The sequence below is a fragment of the Monodelphis domestica genome, chromosome 4 (genome assembly GCF_027887165.1).
Source record: "Monodelphis domestica isolate mMonDom1 chromosome 4, mMonDom1.pri, whole genome shotgun sequence".
NCBI lineage: Eukaryota > Metazoa > Chordata > Mammalia > Didelphimorphia > Didelphidae > Monodelphis > Monodelphis domestica.
The window spans coordinates 31,527,130-31,553,073 of record NC_077230.1 but is presented as its reverse complement, the minus strand read 5'-3'; the positions used below and the strand labels follow the sequence as shown (position 1 = coordinate 31,553,073).

The 25,944-nt window shown below is 33.6% G+C and overlaps 1 protein-coding gene across 10 annotated transcripts in view; it reads right to left on the bottom strand.

Moving 5' to 3' along the window:
- Nucleotides 1-25,944, bottom strand: part of DMD (dystrophin) — a 2,399,796-nt gene that overhangs the window by 1,273,054 nt on the left and 1,100,798 nt on the right. For all 10 annotated transcript variants that reach the window (XM_007493357.3, XM_056797113.1, XM_056797116.1 and 7 more), the window contains one exon: nucleotides 13,173-13,345. In XM_007493357.3, the coding sequence (XP_007493419.2) occupies nucleotides 13,173-13,345 (173 nt within the window). The remainder of the gene's footprint in view (nucleotides 1-13,172; nucleotides 13,346-25,944) is intronic.

Genomic DNA, 25,944 nt, shown 5'->3' with positions numbered 1-25,944 from the left:
TTCTATGGAGGTATCTATGCTTTTTCATCACGAGTCTTTTAGAACTGTCCTGGATCCTGGCCTTATTAATATTAAGTCATTCACAGTTGATTATCATACATTATTGTTGTTACTATACACACGATTCTCCTTGTTCTATTCTTGTAACTGAATCACTTCACATAAGTCTTTCCAAGTTTTTTTTAATTATCTTGTCATTTTTCAAGACACAAGAGTATTCCATTGCAGTCATATACCACAACTTATTCAGCCATTCCACCATTAATTGACATCCCTTCAGTTTTGAGTTCTTCACCACCACAAAAAGAGCTGCTATAGATATCTTAGAACATTTTTTCTTTTTTCCTTGATCTCTTTAGGAAATAAGCCTAATAGTGCTAATTACCAGGTCAAAAGGTATATACAGTTTTATAACTGAGTATAAATTCAGATTGTTCTCCAAAATAGTTTAATAAGTTAACCGTTCTACTAACACTATATTACTGTCTCCATTTTTCCATATCCCCTCCAACATTTGTCATTTTGCCCTTTTCTCATTTTAGCCAACCTGATAGATGTAAGATGACATTTCAGAGTTATTTTGAGTTACATTTTTCTAGTCAATAACAATTTAGAGCATTTTTACATAGTTATATATAGCTTTGATTTATTTATCTAAAAACTGTCTGTTCACATATTTTGCCCATTTCTCAATTGGGGAATGGCTCATATTCTGATATATTTGACATTAAAATTTAAATATGAGACTCTTTCCAAGAATCTGTCTATAAAATTATTTCCCCCAATTATTGCTTTCCTTCCAATCTTGACTATATTAACTTTATTTGTATAAAACTTTTCAATTTGATGTATCCAATATTATCCATTTTACATTTCAGAAAGTTTTTTTATATGTTGTTTATTCATAAATTCTTTTCCTATCTACAGAACTAAGAGGCAACATGTTCTCTGTTCTAATTTGTTTATGATATCTCCATTTATACCTAGACTAGGTATCTAATTTGATCTTATTACATATGTATATTTTAAAAGATAGTTTATTCTCCAAGAATTTGGGAACTTACAAGATAAAGCCAGTTACTTCATCCAAGTCTTCTAGTATCCTTCAATGAACATAAACTGCTGTTGCTGACTACTGGTGGGGTGGGTCACCTTATGGTTCTGGAGCTGTGCTTAGCTACAAAATGCCAGATGGCTCTTAAGCACCAACTGCTTACTACTCAAGAACAATGCCAGCTATAGAAGGAACTATGTACTGATGAAAACCCTTGACCTCATCACAACAGTTCCCCAAATACCTTTACTCCAATGCCTTCACATTTTGTCGTGATCTCCGCACTTTCCAGACTTTCTAAAATAGTACCTGCCTGTATTGGTGACTGTCAAAAGGTATCTGATACCTTCTACTACTTGCTTTGTAAAGCCAGCTCTGGTGCTGAAGTTGTTGTGAAAAAATCACTATCATTGGTCATTTATTAGGCTCCCGAGGATCTGGAGGAAAAACCATCATATGGTCCAAAGGGCCTCAAGTCTAGACAGGAAGGGAAAACCATATTGGACTATATCACCTCTGTTTCTAGATTAAGAAACAGTAATGGATTATTTAGTGATACCACAAGGGATTTCCTTCTTACCCCTATAAATGCCACCTATTCCAACATATATATTATAGCAAGTGGCCAAAACTCAAACTCCAGATGACAGCCCATCTCTGCTGAGGCAAGACAAGGACTAATGGTTTGTATTAAGAAAGAAAACACTAAAAAAAACAAAACCCTTAACTTTCTATTTTTTTTAAAGCACTTATATGTCAATATTTATAATTAGCATTCAATTGTAGAAAGCATTACTAAAAATTAGAAAAAATATTCCTTTAAATTTATATTTTAAATGAATGTCAGTTTCTATAAATAACTTGCCATTCTAGCAAGTAAAGACAAATACACACACACACACACACACACACACACACACACACACTACTTTTGATGATGGGGCAAGGTTGTAAACTCTTTGAAATTATTGGGTTTTTTTTTTTTTTTTTTGCAAAAGACATTACTTTGAGGAAGCTAGTATTTTCAAAAGCATCTCAAACTAAATACATGAATAGATTTCAAATAATTAAGAAAATCTGTTTTGTGATGAACCACTCATAGGTAAGAATTTGCTATTTTCACAGAGAAAACTGCTTTTTCACAGTGTTAAATAAGGAATTTTTACAGCTGCAACAGCTGTACTTCATTGTTGTTTTTCCTCATCACAATAAAATGAGTGAGAAACTCTTGTTTTGCTTTCCACCAAAAAAGGTGTATTGAATTAATTTATATTTCTTTTATTTTGGGGGGTGGGGAATAGGGAATGATATTTCTGTTTTTCTCTTAGTGGGTTATTTGCTTCTCTATCTAGCAGACAGGTCATTGGGCTATTTATTTCTTATACCACTTAGTCCATATTTAAGAGTTACAATCTATCCTTATAATAAAAGAATGCAAGTAATACTAAAAATATGACCTACAATTTAAAAAAAGCATAATAATACAGAACTTCTAACACATACACACATTCTGAGAACTTTTTTAAAAACATATTTGTGCTTTTAAAAACTTTTTTTTTTTCCTGAGAAGGGGATACATAGGATTCAACTGCTTGTTGAATGGGTCCAAGACAAAGAAAAATGAACCCAGCTCATCACCCTCTGTCTAGGAGTCTCTAAAAAAATATGTTTTAAATATGAAAACAGGCTTCCTGACCAGATAATCTGATCCCACAGCTTTATTTCATAGCATTATGGTTTGTACTGTAAATAAATTTTCCTTATTCGTGGCTAATTATTCTTTCAGTTTTAAATGTTGGTCCTGAGTATCAAGTTCAATAATAGTTGCCTTCTTGTGATGTGAATTCTAGACAGCACTTTTAATTATCCTCCCAAAACACTGAATTAGCTACTTTTATAGTCATTTAATATTATTCATTCATACTGAACTTTTAATTGACTAAATTCCCTAAGTCTATTTCATATATACTGATTTTTGCTTCTTCTTTCCTATAGTAGGGCTATTTATTTTTCTAATCTGAATTTAAGACTTCAAATTGATGCCTATTAAATTTCAATATATTCTATATTTGGCCCATAATTCCAAACTGTTGAAATTTCTTTGTATCCTTGAGCTATCATCTAATATATTATCTCTACCTCCTAGTTTCCAGTCATCTGCAAATTGGATAAGTATACCATCTATTTCCAATTTTTTTTTCAGAAACCTGATCTCATTAGGAGCTTTAGCATTTCTGAAAATTGTCAGAGTGGGAGAATGGTAGTGAATCACAAACATTTGTGCATAGGAATTATTGAGGAAATTCAACTACTTGCAGCTTTCAATTATGCTTCAAATATATTTGAGGGGTATTGAGATTCATTTTCAGTGATGCTGCTAGAGGATATGATAGTAAAAACTGGCATCCATGAGGAATGCGGACAGAAATTACATTAAGTGGAATGAGTTGATGACTTCAGAAACACTGAATTGAATCATCATAAAAGGACTGTATTTTTGGTGGAAAGGTTAAGGCATCTCTATACAGGAATTAGGGGACTATTTGGTGGTTTTGTTCATGAGAGAGAATGAAGAAAACTAATATGCAATGATAGCATCAGCACAACCACAGAGGCAGATCTCCTTTTGCAATCACCTTGTTGTCAGACAGCAGACAGCTTCATATCCCGAACGTGGTCCTACTTGGCCTTTCTGGTACAAAGTTTTCTGTTTTGGGAACCAGGGCATTTTGTCCCATCTTGATTGGCAATTTGGACAATATCTCTCCATAGAATGGGCAGGGAAGAACGAGACCAAAATGGACACCACTACTTCAAATCAATAGATTAGGTTCCCCAGAAGAGAGAGTTTTCTAGTTCCCCCCCAAAAAAAGATTCAGTCCAGGCAGATAAGGGAAGGAAGGGAATATTTATATAGCATCTACTATATGCCAGGAACTGTGCTGTAAAAATGGAGATTTGAACCCCAGACTTCAATTCCCAGAAGTCCTTGGTAGTTCCCAGAATTCCTAAAATCTCACTAGAGATACCCACCTAGACTGAGAACAAAATGGGTATTTAAACTGACTGTACTGCCTACTTGCTCTCTCTGCTTCTGCTTCTAAGCACACCTGTCTCTCAAGATGTGGTAAGTGAAATTGCATGGGCTATTCAGCCCTCCTAGACACGTACTTCCTTATTTTGTATTTCTTTATCCTTGATTTCTAATAATCTTTGATAAACCTCTAAAAATATAATACTTTTAATAGAGAAACTAATTTAATTTTAACAGTGCTAAAAACTTAGAATTATCTCATTTGATCCTTATAACAAGACTCTAAGGTAGGTGTTGTTATAATTCCACATTTTACAGTTGAAGAAACTGAGGCAAACAGGTTAAATGACTTGCTTAGGGTCAAGCACTTAGCAAATGTTTGAGACTGGATTTGAATTTAGAGTTTCCTAATTCTAGCCCAATACTCTACCTACTGAATTAATAACTGCCTGGGAACAACTAGATTGGCATCTCACCAGTTTTGAATGAAGAAATCAGGGAGCTATACACTGAATATAAGAAGGAAACACTGAACAAGTCTTGTGTTAATTGCTTTAGAAATATTATGACTACAAAGTGCATGATTACCAAAAAATGTCTTTGGCTTAATTAATACAAGCAGCATCTACATGCATACATATTCACACGTATATGTACATGTATATATATGAACATATATATAATGTATATATCATTTAAATATGGGAATTTTCTTTATAGCCATTTTCTGAACAACTCAGCAAGTCTCAAACTAAAGTACTTATAAACTGAAAAGATTTATAGGAACCTTCCAAAGACATTTAAGATATAAGACAAATTATCCTGCCTGAAATGGTAATCACAAAAGGCATTTCTCTCAGAACAATTTGGGTACTCTGGAGACCGAGAATAGGAACATCTAGATGATAAGTTGATGGGCAGACTTAAGTGACCATTTAATGTTTCTCAAGTAAAAATTTCATGAAAAAAGCACATCTCATTCCTTTTTTACTAAATTTTGTCATGTTTAGTTTTAACCAGGTATCTTTTAAATGTTCAAAATCTCCATTTGTACAGTATTCAGAAATAATATAGTATACATGATAATTAATTTAATGTGTTTTAAATAAATTTCTAATCAGAAGTAAACAAATTAACATTGATCAAGATTGGTCTTAATTAGGTAATTCAACTGTTACACTAAATTTGAAAAATATTCTTATTTCCCAAGTAGTATCACCAAACATCTACTAATGTTTGTTATTTGGGGACTGAAAAAAACAAATGAAATTAATCTTACTGAAATTCAACTTAAAGCCATACAGGCCCCAAATACCAACAATTTGTGTTTATTCTTCTTATTTTAAAATGCCCTGCTTCAGAAAGATCAGTCCTATGTTTTATTTTGGGGATAACTAATCAATCCAACAAATATTTATAAGATATTATTAAGTATTCATTAATATCTTAGGCATTGGGTTAGGTCCTAAAATAATAATTAGGTACAAAGTATCTTAAACCTTTGTTGGTCTCAGCTTTCTCAAGTGTAAAATGGGGATAATAACAGTACCTACTTTCCAGGATTGTTTTGGGAATCAAATGAGATAATAGTTGTAAAATACTTAGCTCAGTGCCTGGCACACATCATCATCATCATCATCATCATCATCATCATCATCATCATTAATTATCTTTGAGTAAGCCTATTACCACCAATGATGTGTATGAGAAGAGTCAAAAACAAAAAAGGATTCATCTGACTGGAAAATTAGATGCGTTGATCATGAGGTGAAGATGAGACAACTGACATTCCAAGCATCATCACTGTCTACAAAGTATTCAAAGAACCAAAGAAAAACCTCTTAAATGCTGAATAGTTATTTTATGGAAGATTTGTGGGAAAACAGAGACAAGAATGGTATAGGTTAATACTGCATGGAAGATGTGCATTTTTTACTGGATATGACGATACCTCTCATAATGAGATCCTGGATCCATTGAAGTATCCTAAGGAGACTTTAACCATTGACCCATTGTCTGTCAAGTAAAATGAAATAGGACACTATTGAAAGACATTTATTACGTGCTAATAACTTCTTTGACAAGTAAGGATTAGTTTTCAAGATGGAGGGGAAAATCCAAACTTAAAAAGGAAGAGCAGTCTAAATCACAGTGAAGAGTGAGAGTACAAAGGGTAAGAGAGTATCAAATTGAAATATAAAAGAAGCTAAGGTGAAGAAAAAAGATAAGAAATGACAGGTTATTAAAATGTGTTTTTTCCTAATGTTCTAGATGGATGTTTTTAATATGTACTTTCTGCTCACATTTTCAAAGTAACAACTTTTATCACCATTATTTTTACCATCATTTCTTATTTGCTAATCATAGTTACCAATGTGAGCATTATACATATTTTTAAAATGTGAGATTCATAGAAAAGGAATAGAAATATAAATGTAGAAGGACAAAAAGTGAGCTATATCACAAATAGAAGAGAATCTCTTAAGAATCACGTTAAAAAAGAAATATTTACAATGTGGATGTAGCCCATTATTATGTTTTGGGTTTGGACTGTATGGTGAATTGGAAGAAAGAGTCTTTTCTGAGATTTCAGTCAAGGAAAAAGTTTATCTTGTTTCCCTCAGATATAGCAAAAACGTGTATAACTGGGAACTTCCCTGCTTCCAGGTAAATTACCTAAGCCACCATCTTGGGGAACAGTCCTTATGGACATGCAGGTCAGCAAGAGAACCTGAAAGTGCTATAATCACATCTATTGAAGACCCAGAAAAGAGAGTTCTTGTCACCTAAGTCTTGGGCATTGTCAAAAAATGTTCAACATCAGAAATGGATCTAACTTTATTAGTGGAAATGACACAAATACCATGTGCTTTGTCACTGTACCCTAAGGATAATGAGACTTTTCCACCTTCTATGTGTTGTCTTTCCTATTAGGATGTGAGCTCCTTTAGAGTAGAAATTCTCTGCTTCTCTACTTGTATCCTCAAAACATATATTTGTATCCTCAAAACATATATTGACTAATAAATGCTTCATTTATTCATATAATTTCATATAAGTTCATGAATTTAATTTTTTTATAAGGACAAATTAATGATGATACATTTTTAGTCTTTCTGAAGGGCAAAAGGACCCAGAAGGAATAAAATCTGTGAGATCAAACACTGAAGATAATACAGAAATGATCAGTATAAGGAAAGTAGAAAAATTGGGACCGTCTACTTATTCCTCACTGAAACTCACATTCTATTTTTTATACATCCTCCTCTCTATTTCTTGGGAAATTTTTTCATGAGTTGCCAAAAAGTTTTACAGAGTTAGGTTCTTTGGAACCTGATTTTCTTCCCATTTTCATATTCCCTACAACCTCTTCAAAATCTACCATGCTCTGATATCAATAGCAAGGAAAATGTTTGGGCATTCATACACACATCAGAAAAAAATAGACAGATCATTCCACATAAATCTTTGTATGTAGCTGAGACCAAGGCTGAAGTACGATTGTTAATCTTGTCCTGAGTTGTCAGCATCTTGTATGTGTTTATCATGTATCTTTTCCACTATGTTTGGCACTGTGACAAAGGAAAGAGCCCTGCTGAATGCTGCTAGAGCTGAATGTCTCATTTAGCAAAAGATGACTCTGGAAATGTTCCCAGATTATGCATCTGTCTCTCTAGCTTCCACTTTAGAGGATAAAATCAAATAGTGATGGCATAAAGATTAGTGTATTATTATTTTCCTCTGTAGATAGTACAAGACTTATTTTTCCCCGTGCTATCAAGGGAGAGAAATATTTACTGAATGTTCCACTAAAAATGCCAACTGAAATAGCAGTTGTGTATGAGGTTATAGTGTACCCTCAGTCTTTGCTGGCAATTTTCTAGAGTCAGAAAGTAGACAGGATAGAGAGTATATATACATAAATGGTGTTCTTCAGTCATTTTTCAGTCATGTCTCAATCTTTGTGACCTCATTTGGAGTTTTCTTGGCAAAGATACTGGAATGATTTGCCATTTCCTTCTCCAGCTCATTTTCCTCAGATGAGAAACTGAGGTAAACAGGGTTAAATCACTTGCTCAGGTCACACAGCTAGTAAATGTACTGATTCCATGTCCAGCATCCTATCAACTGTATTACCTATACACCGACACACAAACACACATACTCTACATTAGATATCCTTGTTTCAAATTCTCTCCCTTTTCAACCTTACTGACCCCTTTCATTTCCAATTACATCAATGACACCTAAAATGGAAACATCGTTTAATTCTAGTCAAGTATTATTATAGATCACATTCAAGACAAATATCACTAAGGTGAGAATGTCTTCATCATTTAAGTAGTACAGACATATTCAAATCCAGAGTCTTTTTGGTAGTGTGAGTCCAAGGGTATGGTGGGATTAGGGAAAATTTACTTATTCTAGAGTCTGTCTGATAGTTTAGGGTTCCCTTCTTCCCTGAATGAGTGTGTGGGAATAATTCACATTTATACACATATCTCTATGGATAGAACTTATTTTTATAAGTAAAATCAATTTTCTTGAGGCAGAATGACACTGCTTTTATCTGTGAATCTGAGGAAGAGATACTTTATGAAAAGAATACATATTTCATATTTAATTTCTAATTACTCTTCTTGGCAGAGAACTAGAGATAGAGGAAGAAGGAGAAGAGAGAAAGGAATGGGGAGGAATCTACTAGAGAAAATGGGAGGAAACGTGATCAAGAGTATATGGTCTTGGTAAGGAAAAGAGCTCTGCATCATTTTGGGGAAGAAAAGGGAGAAAGAATTGGGGTGACATCGGGGGTTTTGAAAAGAAGGTAGAATAACAAGCTAATAGCAAATGGCCTCTGTTTTTGCCATAAAGTCTGAGGTAAGCTTTTCCACTTTTAGAGTAGGGGGAGGAAGAGTATGGCTTGTCTCTGGAGTGAATAGAAGGTTTAGAACAGGAATGGGATAGAGTACAGGTGTCAGACATGCACCTGTGGTGCTTATTCCTCCCCTCTCCCATATGGTCCACAGTCTTCTCAAGTGCTCCAGAATGTATTTGGGAAATATTTAACAAAATAAACTAAGGTACAATAAAACAAATATAATATCATATTTTTTTCAAACTAAGTCAATAAATCAAGCCTATTAGGCATTCTTACGAATGGATTAGTGACATCCCATTTCTTCTGGAGTTCCACATTACTTGGAGAGAGAATCCATTAAAGAGGAAGGAAAGTGCTTTGCCGAAGTTGAGATTAGATGACATACACTTGTAGCAGACCCACTTAACACAGAGAAGACATAAAGTAAGGAGAAAAGTCTTTACTTTTAGAATTATCTTAACTGCTAGATTGTGGAGAAATATTATAAAGATAATTGCATGATAAATGATTATTATCAAGATATTATTTTCTATCATGAATGGAGAGACACTGAAGAAGACACAAAGAGAAATGAAATGTAGAAATCTTTCCTTTTTAAACTATTTTCACCTTTTATTTGGTATGTGAGTATTTTAGCAAGCCCTATTGTGGGGGATTAGTCTCCTCTGGTGATGAACTTTCTCAAGTAAAAACATTGTTTATCCTTTTGTTTGTTTTATTACTGATTGTATTACTTAATAGATTTCATATACAATGATTTTAATATTTATTTAATCATAGCAGATTAAGGGATTTACTGCATAGAGAAATATGAATAAATGCTCCTGGGAAAGGAGATTTCTCTAGTTTATTTAATATTGAATAAATTTAGATGGAGGTTTGAGCCAACTGGTTAATTTTTAAAAGCCCCAAGTTTATTAATAAATTAAAAAAAATCAAAACATATTTCTGGATTACAACTGAGCTCAGGATAATAAGAATAATTATGAGAATAAATCAAGTAGCAGGCTAAGGTAAAGGGTGATCTATAAGTGAATGTGGTTGATTTTTAAAACCTTACTATAATGCTTTTCAGGTAACAAATATTTTACTTAGGTTATTTAATTCGATCTTTACAACTCTAAAGTAGTGCAAGTATAATTAGACAAGTAAAGTGAGATTTAGAAAGAAAAAGATACATGCATATTTGAAATATAATCAGTGGAATATGAATCTAGGTTTTTAAATTAAAAATTCACTCTTTCTACTCTACCACAATGTGAGTAGTGGCATTAACTATTCTACTCTCCAAAAAAGTTAGCCTCTGGAGGTTAGGGTTGTTAAAATAGCACATTTCCTGAGTCTTGTACAATGACTGTTAAAGCCTTTTCAGGGAAGGGATTATTACCCCCTTTCAGCAAGGGAGTATGTTTGCTTGTAGGCTGATTTTGTTTTTGTTTTTCCCATATGGAAAGAAAGATTGGAGGATTGTGGAAGAAGGAACTGAGGTTCCTATGGTAACTTTAGAGCTCTTCAGAGAGGAGATAATTGGAGGAGAGGGCAGCTTGACCAGCAGACAGCAGACTGCAAATGACCAGGGTTGCTATTTCTAACTAAATATATAACCATGAGTAAGTTGAAAACCTGTCTGGCTCACCAACTCAGTGAGCTAACAGGGCAAAATTTTTCAGTTGCTTGACTGTCATCATTATCGGGAATGTGTCATCTTTTCACATCTACCCAAACTCCAAAGGTGGGTTGGACTGGGGCAGATAGTGGATAGAGTACCAGATCTGGAATTTGGAGGACACAAGTTCAAATCCTGCCTCATATATTTCCTAGCTATGTGACCCTGGTCAAGTCACTCACCCCAAATGGCCTAGCCCTTGCTGATCTTTTGATTTATAATTTGCACTTAAAATGAATACTTTTTTTTTGTCATGGAACTGAAAGTCATTTATTTCCTGTACAAGATATAGAGGGAATGTGGCCTTTCCCAAGAGGGAAGACTGTTAAAAATAGCTAATCTATCTATCTATCTATCTATCTATCTATCTATCTATCTATCTATCTATCTATCTATCTATCTATTTGAAGCAATTTACCTGCAATTGCTAGATGAAAGGGAATGACTAAAGGAATTATGATTTTGAGGAGAAGAGATAAGCCGAGGGGAGAGGTTGATGAATAGAGATAGACACCAGATCATATCTTGTCATGGAAGAAGGCTGCTTCCCTTCTATCTTCCTTTGCTGGGCACACAATACAGGAAGATAGAAATGAACCAGAATGCATGAATAAGGAATCAGGAGTGAGGTGAGAAGGAAGAAGGAGAATAAAGAGGAAAATCTTTAAAGGTACGCTGGCTCTCCATCACTTGAGAGATCCATGTGGCCAGCAGGCAGGTAGGAGTGAGAGACAGAAAGAGGAAGAGGGGATGAAGAGGGAGGGTCGTGTCCTTCCTGACTTTTTATTGATGTAATGATGTTAGAGGCAGGTAATACACAGAGAGGGTTTACATTGGCTTGACAAATCCTTAACTACAATCTAGAGGCGCAGTAAGTACAGCCCGCTCTTTTCAAACTCCCAGAACAAAGACTGCATGGTCTGCTCATAAATTATATTGGAATGTTGCCTTTGGTGACTCAGGTCAGAGACTGATGCTGGAATCCTACATTATTTATTTGTTTATTTATTTATTTAGATAGTATGATTGCTGGGGTGGACAGACCCATCAACATTCAGTTAGCAATGGAATATTTTTTAATATCATTTCAGAATTGTAACTTGTGTTCAACATGCAAAAATGTTCTAAACCAGTTCAGTTGAAAACAATAAGATCTTCAAATAAGACTGGAGAAAATGTTGCATAAAAGGAATGAGATGGGAATAGGGAGAAGAGGAAAAAATATTCAATATAAAACTATCTATTACATAGCAAAATAGTATAAAAATTTCTTTCTTTGGTACTGAGAAATACAAAATGACACCAATTGTCCATCTTTTCTATCCAAGGATGTTAAGAATTAAAAACAATAAACACAAGTAGTTAGGGAGGATGGGCTATAGCTATTAGAGTGAATGAAGAAGGGCAAAATATAGAAGGTGATGCTTAAGCTGTGTGCTAGGTGGAGTTGTATTGAACTTTCATGGATTATAGAAGAAACATTCCTATTAAGTTAGTGATTTCCTTGGGTCAAGAGAACAAAAAAATCAATTGCTAACATAGAACTTTGACAAGAAGAATCAAATGTACCCTCCCAAGGCCAGTAAGACTGGAAAAGCTGTGTAAACTATTGTCAGTGATATAATCTACTCAAATAATCTGCATCTTTAGGTAAAAAGAAAAAACAAAAGAGGGATAACTGGTATAAATTCAAATTAAGTTTTAAATACATTTTTATACATAATATATATTTAAATCTAGAAAACAGGCTTAAATTACAATTTAATGTCTGTTATATCTGTCTTCTCATAATAAAGAATAAAAATTAATGTGTAAAAGAGGTAATACATTAAACAATGATTTCTTGTTATGAAACCATAAAGTTGTTTCATATTTATAAACACATATATACACATATGTATAAATTAATGTACATATATGTGTATGTAATGTGCGTGCATGTATGTGTTTCCAAATATATGGTTTAAATGATAAAATATTGAATTGGGAAATTGTTTGAATGCACATCTAGCAGTTGAGTAACTGCTCTGCAATTTAGATTGTCTTAAGAGTTTGTCTGGGTTACTTAAGAACCTGGTTGGAGTCATGTGTCAAAACAGATTTCAATCTAAGTCCTTCTAATTCCTAGGTTAGTTCTATATCCCTTATGCCATGTTTCTCTTAGTTTACTAACTGAACCATTATATGAATATTAACATATAGTTTGCAGTTCTGAGCAATAATTCAACTTCTTTGCTTGGCCAAGAAATCCATTTCACTCAGCCATACCCACTAAAAATTGTCAAAATAATACCCACCATAGCAGTGGCCCATTCCAATGGATTTTGATAAAATAGAATTTTCACAATACACATCATAGATCTTAAATCCTCAGCAGACATTTATTGGACATCACATCTCAATAATAATTCTTTCTCTGCTCTAATCACATTCTTATCCTCTAACCTCCAATGTGGAGCAAATGAGATTTTATTCCAAATTTCTTCCTCACTCCAGAAAGACAGGCACATTTAGACAACAAACTGAAAAAATTACTTACCCTTGTCGATCTTTATATATATTGTTAACTTTCTCCCACTGGGAATTGAGCTGAGTTAGAGCTTCTTTTATCTTAGTAGCTTCCATGGGTGTAGCATTTTGTAAAGCTGTTGTCTTCTTATTGTGAATGACCTCAACCTGATTGGAAATCCTTTGCAGGTTGTCCTTTACCTTCTGCAACATTGAGATTTCAGGGAGAAAATAAAAATAATCAAAATGAGTCTGATTGTAATGACATGGAAATATAACAGCCTCAGAAATAACAAGTAATTCTCCTTTAGGTAAATAAAAATTGTAAAGAATCAAAGCATTTGGGGCGGGGGGTATGGGAGCAGTAGGTGAAATGCCACAATTAGAAGTTTGAGTTTAGAAGGAAACTCTGAAATCATTTCATTCAACCCAGGATGTACAGGAATCTATTCTCTGTCAAAGCATACTTCCTACTTTTTAATTTCAAAATTTTAATTTACTAACTTATTAATCAATGGATACTTTCTAATCTGTCTTCAGCTATATGTTCCTCCCTGTAAGTCTTTTCTTGGAGAAATACTCTTAATTCATTTAGTGAGTTTTCATATGCCAGACTTAATGTCTTAGTATGTTTCATATATATATATATATATATATATATATATATATACATATATATATTAAAATGGAGACAAAATAAATCCCTCTTCTTGAACAAAATTGCTTAAAGTATATTTTTTGAAAGATCCATCCAATAATGTTACATAATGGTAAGTATGCTTTGCCTAAACTCTAAAATGTTAATAATACATTGAATTAAATCAGCTAAACTAACCTAAATTTTTGAGTAATCTATTTTCAAATTAAGAAGGTTCACTTTACTCTGCAAACATTGTTCCTTTATCACTTTTCCCCAACACTCAATATTAATTTATCTTTACAGCACAGACAATGGAGGAAGATAATTCCGACAGAGAGAAGTTCCAGGACCTAAACACTGAGCTCATTGCTCTAGTAATGTTAAACCTAGAATGCCGAAATCTTTCATAGGCATATCAGCGGTATATAAACTACAGCTGGAAGGTCAAATCTGACCCACTGTCTTTTTTTTTTTTTACTACTAAGCAGCTAATAGTTTTTACATTTTTAAAGTCAAACTTTCCAAAATGTTCTTTTAAAAGCATCCTTAGCTATCAGACAGTCCAAAAGTAGTGTGGGAGCTGGGTTTGTGCTACATAAATTGTAGTTTGCCAACCCCTGGTGTAGATAATCCATACAATCTCCTGGCAAAGCCGATGAATATTCCTAGCTGGATATTAGAAAGTCTTTTTTTAAAATCCTGAGATTTTGGTAGCATGTTGTGGGGATAAATGAAAAAGAAGGCTCTATCTACTCCCCTATGTTGTATTCCTTGAGAACACAACAGCAAAGACTTCAAATACTTCACATTTTTGGATAAGAGCGAAGTTGGCCTAGGGTAGGGTCAATTGGCATCAGTGGCCATCATTCCTAAAAAGTGACCTGTCCAGAAAGGTTTGCCAGCTCCTTTGTGATACATGCAGCCACACCCAGAAACACAGGGTTCCTATTTAGGGATCTACATTACCTGTAGGTCAATCCTGAATAAGACTGATCCAGAGGAAAAGATGCCACTTCACACAAGATGCACAAGTAGGAATAGAAAACAGATGCAGAAATACAGTAACTCCTCAAAATGCCACAAATATCTAAATACCTTGTGTGGGAAATTGAAGAGTTCCTGAAGGGATATGGCATAGTGACCAGTGTTGTTCAATCACAGCTATTTGTCTCTTGCTCTAGGGTTGACCCATTACTAGTTTCACAATATAAATGTTTCTTATCCACTCTGGAAGTTGACTCAAAATACCTGTAATTTAACTTATCATTTTCTTCGCACTGAACCCTGGGACCATATATCTGGCAAATCCCCTCAGTTTTAGAACCAACTTTCTTTTGTTTCCCCTCTAGTAGCTTCCTCTGAGTAAGTAAAAGCAACTTGCAAGTAATAATCACTGTTTAACAAGTGATCAAAGTGGTTGACAAAGTCAACATTTGAACAGAGAAAGGTAAACAAAATTTCTCCAGAGTCCTGGGAGAAATGCCTTCAAGCTCTGATGGTAGATTTCTAAAGAAAGAAGACAAGGAGTATTGTCTTAGGGGTCTGTAATCTTTTTTTAGAGTGTTGATCCCCACAAATTTCATGTCCAATCATTCCCCCAAACCCTCCATTTCTTGGTATTGGTTGCCTCTATTTGGGTTTCCTCTTAACTCCACCTGACTTTTTGTAGCTTTTCCTTTTCCAGCTCCCTGCTTCTCTGCTCCTGCAAGCAGAAGTTGTATTTCTTTTCAAGTCTCCCTATTAAACTCAATGAACTGACTTTTAAAAGGTAACATCAGGAATTGTTTTCATCCAATTGTATTCCATTCTTTCTGACTAATTAAAAGGACTAAATGTTCACTTTATAAAGAGAGCACCTAGCCTCTTTTACAATTAAGTCAATACTTTTTGTGTGCCTGTGATTTGTGATGGAGAGAAACTGAGGCACACAGTTTCAGAGCATGATCATTTATTAACAAGATGAGTAACTGTCAGTAAATGAGATCTTACATTTCCTCACTGGCCAAGGATGCATTAGAACAAATGTCTTTCATACAATTGGTAAAGGTTTACATTTGAACTGATATTTAGGAGAAGATTTCCAGGACCCATGACAACAGGAAAAACACAGAGTTAATCAGCATTCTCAAGAAAGTCAGAGGCTAGCAATCTGTGACTTATGTCTGAGCAGACCAATTTATTACTCCAGGGGTTCATCCCACTTCTCTTCCAATCTAAGACAAGAGTACAAGTTGTAACCCAGAAAAATAGGGAAGTTACTCTTATTAAGAAGTCAAACATTATGTTAAGTAGTTAAACTGTCCTTTAAGCCAAACTAATTCATAAGCATTAATGCTAAACTATGCTTTTAATCATTACTCTATCAATAAGTAATAAATAATACAGCAATTTCACAGGGCTCTTTTCTTTTATGAAGTGCTTAAGCTTTCAATTACTGCTCCATTACACCTGGATAATTCCTACCATTCCCTACCTCTATCCTTACTCCCATTCTTCTGAAAAGTATTAGAGGAATATACACAGATATATCAATCAGATATCCTACAAATTTCTGTTACCTAAACTTAATGGAGTCCTCACTACTAACAGAGAAGTAGTTCTTCTTGTAAAGACCTTTGCTTCTCCTTGAACCCTTGATCTCATTTCCTATGACCTTACAGATGATTGTCCCTATAATTGTCACCTCTTTCTATTTTCTATATCTCCCTATCTACTGGCTCCTTCCTTATTTAAAGGCATACCAAGATCTCTGCACCTCATTCAAATCTCGTCTCCTTTTTATTTTCCAAGAGCTAACAAAGTGATATTCCAAAAGTACAGGTTTGTGCATGTTGTTCCCTGGTTTAATAATATCTAAAGTTTCCCTATTATTTTACGAATTCCTCTGATTGACACTAAAAAGATTCGCTGGCTCCCAGTGACCTTCCCAGATTCATTATATATTAATCTCTTTTGTTCACTTTGTTCCAGCCAAACTAGCCACCTTGATGTATCTCATATTTCACATTTCATTTCCATTTCCGTATCTTTCCCAAGGCCATTCATGCATTCTCTCATTCCTCCAATTCATTTACTGGGGAATATTTGGTCAAGAGGAACTTCCTCGAATGAGAGTGGCAGTTGATGGGAACAAAGTTCTTGAATAGCTAACTACATAGTTGCTTCTCTCTTACACTAAAGCTTATTTTTTCTTTTAATTTTTTATTATATTTTTCTTTTTCCACATTTTATGTAGATACAATTTTTAATAAGGAGTTTCTGAAATTTTGTTCTCTCCTTCTCCTCTCCCTTTCTTGAGATGACAGATAATGTGAAAATAGGTTATCCATGTGCTATTATGCAATACATCTTTCCAGGGTTAGGGTTAGAAATCGGCACATATTTAGGGTTAGGGTTGTGAAAAAAAGACATGCCACTTACATAAAAAAAAACCTAATGAAGGAAATAAAATGAAAAAATGGTGTGCTTCAGTCTGTATTGGGACTCCATCAATTCCTTCTGTGGTAAAGGATAGCCTTTTTCATCATGAATTTCTTGGAGTTGTCTTTGGCATTACTGATAATAAAGTTATTCACAGTTGATCCTCATACAAAATTGTTGATATTGTGTATAACTTTCTCCTATTTCTGTTCACTCTTCCTTGTATCACTTCATATAAATCTTTCCAGGTTTTTTTTTAAAGATCATCCTTTTAGAGTGATATTTTAATTGAATATATTTTGGGTTGTTCTCTTCCAGCTGGGCAATGGCATTCTCAGAGATAGAGAGAAAGGATAGAGTACTGTCTTATGTCATCTTTGTATCTCCAGTGTCCAACAGAATGTCTATCATGTAGTGAGTGGTGTTTAGTAAATATTTACTGATTGATTGATTGATTGATTGATCAAGAACACAGATGTAGCATATAAATACCAGGAGTCACCAAAATTGGATGGTTTGAAGAGCTAATGTAGGGGAAAAAATCTTTTAAGGGAAGAATTTAATCCACCCAAACAGATTTACCACAGAATAATTTGGAATCTTTGATATGGAAAAGAAGTACACACACTTGCTTAAAATAGGACCTGACCAGGTCTGGAGTGAAGTCAAAAAGTAGCTTCTGGCCTCTTGAATGTATTTTAATTTTATTCTGAAGACTTGTAATAGCTCTGGACTTGGGACATTCTGGAGAGACTTCAGAGCTTCAGAGTCTGGATATGGATAGTTTAGAGATTCTGAGAAGCAAACTACAAGAAAGCAAACTTCTCTATTATGTTTTTTTTTTTATGTGGAAATTAGGTTATTTGGGGAACATTCCTTGGCACATTTTGAGATAAACTGTTCAAAAATGTCCATTAGGATCAAAGAGAATTCTTTTGAAATTCCTCTTCATATATGTTAAAGATACAAGCAAATGGCTAGAGTAGATTATGGCAAAAAAAAAAACAAAACAAAACAAAAAAACCAATCCCTTGGTTTGTTATTGGAACCATGATATCTAGTAACACTTACATTTTTGATTCTATAGAAATAATCTTAATTTTTAAGTCACTCAAAAATATAGAACTATGCTTACTACCACTGCCAGGGAGACAGTAAAATCATCTAAATATATAGGATAATATTTATTTTCCTTTTAAAATTTTGTTCATTACATTGCCTTTAACATTAAAATGCAAAATAATTATTTTGTTTAATTTTTAGTGAAATCTCTTTTTAATTGTAAACTTACCTTTTAAATATTTTTCTCATATAAAGTTTTCTAGGTTGACATCCTTCCTAATTATTTAAAGCATCTTAACTTATGTTTAAGGAAATGGAATGATAAGTCTTAGATATAGGATGTTACTGCAACATGTTATTAGTGGAAACTTGCATATTTATCAATGAATCCATTAAGGTCTTTTATATGCCAAGCATTATGCTAGGCACTGGGTTAGAGGTATAAATAATAAAGAATAAAATAACTGATGGAATTGTGAACTGATTCAAACATTTTGGAGAGCATTCTAGAATTATACCCAAGGAAATATGAAACTATATCCTTTGACCCAGCAATACCACTATTGGGTTCATTTCCTAAGGTGTTGAAGGGAAAAGAAAAATAAACTATATATTCTAAAATTTTTACAATGGAAAAACTAAGTTGCTCTCATCTATAAGAGAAAAGCAATTTCAATAAACAATTAATAATACTTCATTTTATTAGTATTTTAATGTGAATTCTTTGTAATTATAAAACACCTATATGATTTTTAAAATAGTTTGTAAGATAGTGATCAATAGAGTTAGCCTTGGAACCAGGAAGACAGGGGTTTAGGTTCTGCCTCTAAAATATCCAGGTAATATGACCTTGGATAAGCCACTTCACCCATTAACGCATTAGGCAATTCTCCAAGAATATAAGTATCAGAGATGTCCATTAGAAAATTGTAGATGGAATTCCCTCATGCAGGATTTTCTTATAGTATTCAAAGGTCGAGTCTCTATCTTCATTTTACAAATTCACAATTTGAAAGGAAATAAACTTCACTGGGGCATGAAGTTAGTGTCATTCAGTCCTTATTTTTAAATAAAATTTGATTTCTCTCCATTATATATGTAAAAACAATTTTTAACATTAAAAAAAATTGAGTCCTGAATTCTCTCTTCCTCCTTCCCCTAACCCCTCACTGAGATGGAAATCTATTTGATATAGATTTAGATGAGAAATTAAGTAAGATCTTTTTAGATATTAGTCCTTTTGTGGAAGAAAATTTGAACAGGAAAAAATGAAGAAAGTTAAATAAAGTATGCTTTGGTCTAGATTCAATTATTTCTCTAGAAATAGCTGGCATTTTTCATTATGCGCCCTTAAAGGATCGTCTTGGATCATTATATTGCTGAGAACAATTAAGTAATTCACAGTTTTGCATCATCAAATATTGCTGTTTCTGTGTACATTGTTCTCTTGGTTCTTTTTGCTTCACTGTACATCAGTTAATATGTCTTTATAATATTTTCTAAAATCCTCCTATTTATTATTTCTCATGGCATAATAGTATTATATTACAATGATATATCACAACTTACTCAGACATTCCCCGATTGATAGATATCCTTACATTTTTCCAATTCATTGCCTCTACAAAAAGAGCTTTTATAATTATTTTTGTACATATGTGCCCCTTTCCCCCTTTTTTTTTAATCTCTTTGGGATATAGACCTCGTAATGATATTGCATTGATTATTTTAGCCATTTAGACATGTATTCAAATTGCTCTTTAGAATGGTTGAATCAGTTCACAACTCCCCCAAAAGTGCATTAATGTTTCAATTTTCCCACATAACCACAATTTTTTGCCATTTTTCTTATCTAACATAATAGTCAATCTAAAATTTTTGGATTGGTACTTCAGAGTTGCTTTAATTTCCATTTCTCTAATTAATAGTGATTTAAAATATTTTTCCACAGGCCTAGAGAAAGCTTTAATTACTTTGTCTGAGAACTTCCTGTTCATATTCTTTGACCCATTTATCAATTAGGGAATGACTTGTATTCTTATTCTTTTGACTTGTTATGTATTTGAGAAATGAAGTCTTTATTAGAGACACTTAAAATTTTTTTCACCATTATTATTACTGGATATTCCCTTTCATCCTGTTTCCTCCTTGTTTATCCTACTTTCTCTCCTTTCATCCTGCCTGTCAACCCTCAAAAGTATTTTGCTTCTGACACCCACATTTCCCAATTAGTCCTTTCTTTTTTCTCTCCTTCCCTTCCAACTTTCCTGTCAGAAAAGATAGATTTCTATATCCAATCGAATGTGTATGGTCTTTCTTCTTTAAGGCAATTCCAATGAGAGTAAGATTCAAGCACTTCCTTCTCCATCTGCCCCATCTTCCCCTTGACTGTTAAAGCTCTTGTGCCTCTTTTAAGTAAGATCATTTCCCACATTCTACTTTTTCCTTCTTCCTTTTCCAAAAGCATTCCTCTTTCTTATTCCTTCATTTTATTTTTTTAGATTTCCCATCTTATTCAACTCATACCCTTGCCCTCTGTCTATGTATGCTAATTGCCCTAATAATGATAAAGTTCTTAGGAGTTATATGTATCATCTTCCCATGTATTGATGTAAACTTGTTTAACCTTATTGAATCTCTTAAGATTTCTCTTCTCTGTTTACCTTTTTTACGCTTTTCTGGAGTCTTGTATTTGACAGTCAGATTTTCTATTTGTGGCTCATCTTTTTCATCAGGAATATTGAAAATCCTTGATTTCATTGAATACCCATATCCCCCCTTCAAGAAATATATTCAGTTTTACTGAGTAGTTAATTTTTCATTGTAGTCCTACCATTTTTCCCTTTTGAAATATCATATTCGAGGCCCTTCAATGCTGTAAGGTAGAAGCTTCTAACTCTTGTGTTACACTGACTTGGGAATTCTAGAATTTGGCTATAATATTCCTAGAGTTTTCATTTTGAGATTTTTTTCAGGAGGTGGTTGGTGGATTCTTTGAATTTCTATTTTATAATCTGGTTCTAGAATGTCAGTCATTTTCCATGATAATTTCTTGAAAGATAAATGTGTATACTGTTTTATTGATCATGGGCTTTCTGGTAGTCAAATAATTATTAGATTATCTCTGCTGAATTTGTTTTCCAGGTCAACTGTTTTTCCAATGAGATATTCCACATTCTCTTCTCCACCCCCCCCCCCCATTCTTTTGACTTTATATGATTGTTTCTTGATGTTTCATGAAATCATTAGCACAATTCTAATTTTCATGTAATTTTTAGTGAGCTTTTCCATTTGGCCAATTCTACTTTCATATTTTTCCAAGTGGGCCAATTCTGCATTTTAAGGACTTTTTCTTTTCTGTGGATTTTTTGCCATTTTTTTCTTTATCATATTGGCCTATTTTGTTTTTCCCCAGATGTTTTTGTGCATTTTTCATCAAGCTGTCTACTCTTTTTCATGATTATCTTGCATTGCTCTCACTTCTTTTTATATTTCTATTTTGGCTCTCTTATTTGGTTTTAAAGATTCTTTCTGAGCTCCTTCATTAATTCTTTTTGGGCTTGAGACCAATTCATATTTTTCTAGGAGGCTCTGGATATAGCAGTATTGAATTTGTTGTCTTCCAAATTTGGTTTTGTCTTCCTTGACACCAAAATAACTTTCTATGTTGATTGTTGTTTGCTCATTTCCAGGATTTTTCCTGTCTTGTAACTTAAAAAAAAACTCTTATGTTTTGGTTCCATTCTTGTGTAAAGTAGGCAATGTTCTAATCTTAAGGTTCTTTGTATAACTTCTTTCAGAATTAGCTTTAGGGAATCTAAGCTTTCAGTTATCCAAGGTGATATAAACTAAAGAGAATTGTGTTCAACATTCTCTCAACTTGTTCTCTGGTCTTTGAGCAGCCACAAGCAATCTTTTCCAGCCTGCAATGTGACCAGAGTCCTTTGCTCCCCATGTACATTAATGCCAGTTTGTGCTTCTCTTCTTGCCGTGGGACTGAGACTCAAGATTATGAGCTAGATCTGTGTATGGGAAACCTAACAGAATCCTGGAATCTGAGTCAGCAGAGGGATTCACATTACCTCCTTTTAATTTTTTTTATTATAAAAAGTTTTTTTTCCCAGATTCCATATCAATACAATTTATTAAAAATTTTCTGATATTTTGCAATCTATGTTCTCCCTCTCTTTCCTTCCCACCTTGCCCCTTCTCTAATGAAGGCAGGTAATATGATATATGCTGTACATATATCATCATATAATACATATTTCAATGCTCATCATATTGTGAAACATGACTTATCTTTCTTACACCAGAGAAAAATTCATGGAAAAAAATAAAGTGAAGAATGGTATATTTCAATTTTCATTCAGACTCTGTCTATTCCTTCTATGGCAGTGGATATCCTTTTGCTTCATGAATCCCTTGGAGTTGTTCCAGATCCTTGTCTTGATGATAACTGCTAAGTTATTCACAGTTGAGCACCATATATTATTGCTGTTACTGTGTACAAAATTCTCCTCACTTCACTTCATATCACTTCATATGTCTTTCCAAGTTTTGTTTTGTTTTTGGGATCATCTTGTTCATCATTTATTATGCCTCAATAGTATTCCTTTACAAGTCTATACCACAACTTGTTCATTCATTTCCCAAATGATGGATATTCTTTCAGTTTCAAGTTCTTTGCCACCATAAAAAGAAATGCTATAAATATTTTTGTACAGGGATGTTCTTTCCCCCAATCTCTAATCCTTTTGGGATACAGACCTAGTAGTGATATAACAGGGTCAAAGGTTTTGCATAATTGTATGGCCCTTTGGGGACAGTTGTAAATTGCTCTCCAGATTTGGTTACATCCCTTAACAACTCCCCCAGCAGTGTATTAGTGTCCTGATTTTCCCCTCATGCCTTCTGGAATTTATTATTTTCCTTTTTTGTCATGCTAGCAGTCTGATGGGTACCTTATGGTTATTTTTATTTTTATTTCTTGAATTTCTCTAAAAGTGATTTGGAGCATCTTTTCATATGACTAAAATAATATTAATTTCTTCATCTGAGAACTGCCTGTTAGCATCTTTTGACTATTTTTCTTTATATAATCTCCTTCTAACCAATTGTCCAACCCCCTTACCTTTTGTGACTGAAAGCTCTGAAAGCTGTTGCTGCTGATTCAGCAGCTACCAATGCCTGTTCTGGCTTGCTGAGGTGGGGCATGCCTTGACTTGTGGTCCCCCCTCTCACTCCACGGGGATAGAACATCCACGCTAACTTTTTAGGTTATCAGACTAAAAACAGGTTTATACCAATCTTTTATGTGGTCTGTCACTCCATCAATTTGTTTTGAGTTATTATATCAAAGTTGTTTGGAGAATAATTTGGTAGACATAAGGTTCTCCTTATATACTCTCTTCCATCTTAGCTCTGACCCTCTGCACTCAAGTCTTCAGATGCAAAGACCAGTGCTCTTTCTACAATACCATAATTTTATATTTATAATAATTCAATTTATTATTTGCTATCACAAATCCCATATAAGGTTCAAAAAATGAAATGTAAAATTACAGACATTTTGATATTTGAAGTAATAGAAAATATTAAATCAATATTTCAAATTATTATATGTAATGATTATTTCCCTGAGGTAATGATAGAAGAATATAAGGTTAAATACTATTTTTTCAAACAATTAATAATATTATACTATTATGCTGTTTTCTATCTCTAGAAATGACTCAGATGTCAATGGGTACTTGATATATTACTTTAAATCCTCTTCTTTAAGATGCCAGGTAGCTTAAAGCTATGAAACAAAAGTTTCTTTATTTGTTTGCCCTTAATGCTCATCTTTTAGACACAAAACCAAATGCTATTGTCTTTAAAGTTCATTTTAGCTTAACAGACATAGAAAATCTTATGATGTAAAAGTTTTGAATAAGTTACTAAAACTGAATACTTACAACAATTACAACCTTCTGACATTGTCCTCTTAACCTGCTGTCATAAAGCTTCTTTCCCTATGACTACTAACTATATGGCTTTAAAAATAACCCTTAAGTTCCACTTTAGAATCAATACAATGTATTGGCCCTAAGGCAGAAGAGTGACAAGGGTTAGACAATGGAAGCTGTGACTTGTCCAAAGCCATACAGCTAGGAAGTGTCTGCCAAATTTGAAATCAGGACCCCTTGTCTGTTGGCCTCATTCTCAATCCACTGAGCCTCCTACCTTCTCTCTTAACAATATACCTTAAAAGTCACTACTATCCTCCTTTTTACTAAATCTAATGATATTTTTCTATGTCCTCAATAAATGTTTGATGAATTAAAATTGCTTTTCCCCTTCTTTGCTTTATCCTTTTCTTCCTTTGCATTTTATCGTGTCCTTTACCATTATTTCTTTAAATTCTTTCCTCTTTTGGTTTTTATGATTTTATACTGGTTCATCTCCTAATTCTCTCATGACAAGGAGATAATGTGTGTAAAACATCTTGCCAGTCTTAATGTACCATATAAATATAGGCAATAATTATTTTTTCTGCCTTTTTAACCGACTCTTCCTAGTACCCAACCATGGGCATCACCTTAATCTTTTATTTTACTCTTTTTATAGTCTCTCTTCATGATTTATTCAGCTTCACCATTGCAACGATCATCTCTTTGGAAATGATTTCAAAGAAATAACTCACAGCTTAATCACATGCTAGTATGAAATTTTTAACTGCCCTCAAAACAACTCAACTTAGGTATCTGACCATCATTTTGATTCCAAAATGAATAAATAAAAACTCATTATCTTAAAAAACCCTTCTCACTCCAGTTCATAATTTCTATTAGTTATGTAGGCTCAAAATCTTGATGTTATCATCTTCAGTAATTCCTTCTTCATCTACCATTTATAATCAGATCACTCTGCAATATTGATGCTGCAAAGTATCTTGCATTTATCCCTTATTTCCCCATCCCTCATTATATTACTTTTTTCTAATTATTTTTCATTTTTCCAGATAACATTGATAGTTTTCAATAATCATTTTCTGAAATTCTGTGATCCATGTTCTTCCCCTCCTTTTGTTCTCTCTCCTCAAGATGGCAGCTAATGTACCTTGTATACATGTTATTATACAATACATATTTCCATGTTCATCATTTTGTGAAAGAAGACACATATTCTTACACTAGAGAAAATTTATGGAGGAAATAAAATGAAGAATGGCATGCTTCCATTTGCATTCAGACTCTATCAGTTCCTTCCATGGCAGTGCATTTTATATAGCCTCTTTCATCACGAGTTCCTTGGAGTTGCCCTGGATCCCTTAACTGTTGAAAATAATTAAGCTATTCACAGGTACTCATTATACTTTATTGTTATTACTATGTACAGTGTTCTCCTGATTCTGCCTAGTTCACTTTGTATCACTTCCTATGGGTCTTTCCAAGATTTTTTGTGATCATTTTGTTTGTCATTTCTTATCCCATTGTATTCCATTAAAAGCATATACCACAATTGTTCAGCCATTTGCCAATTGATGCAAATCCCTTCAGCTATATTTTTTTGACACTACAAAAAAAAAGCTTCTATAAATATTCTTTGTATAAGTAGGTCCATTTATCTTTGAACTCTTTGGAATATAGAGCTAGTAGTGGTAGTGCTAGGTCAAAGGGTATGTGCAGTTTTATGC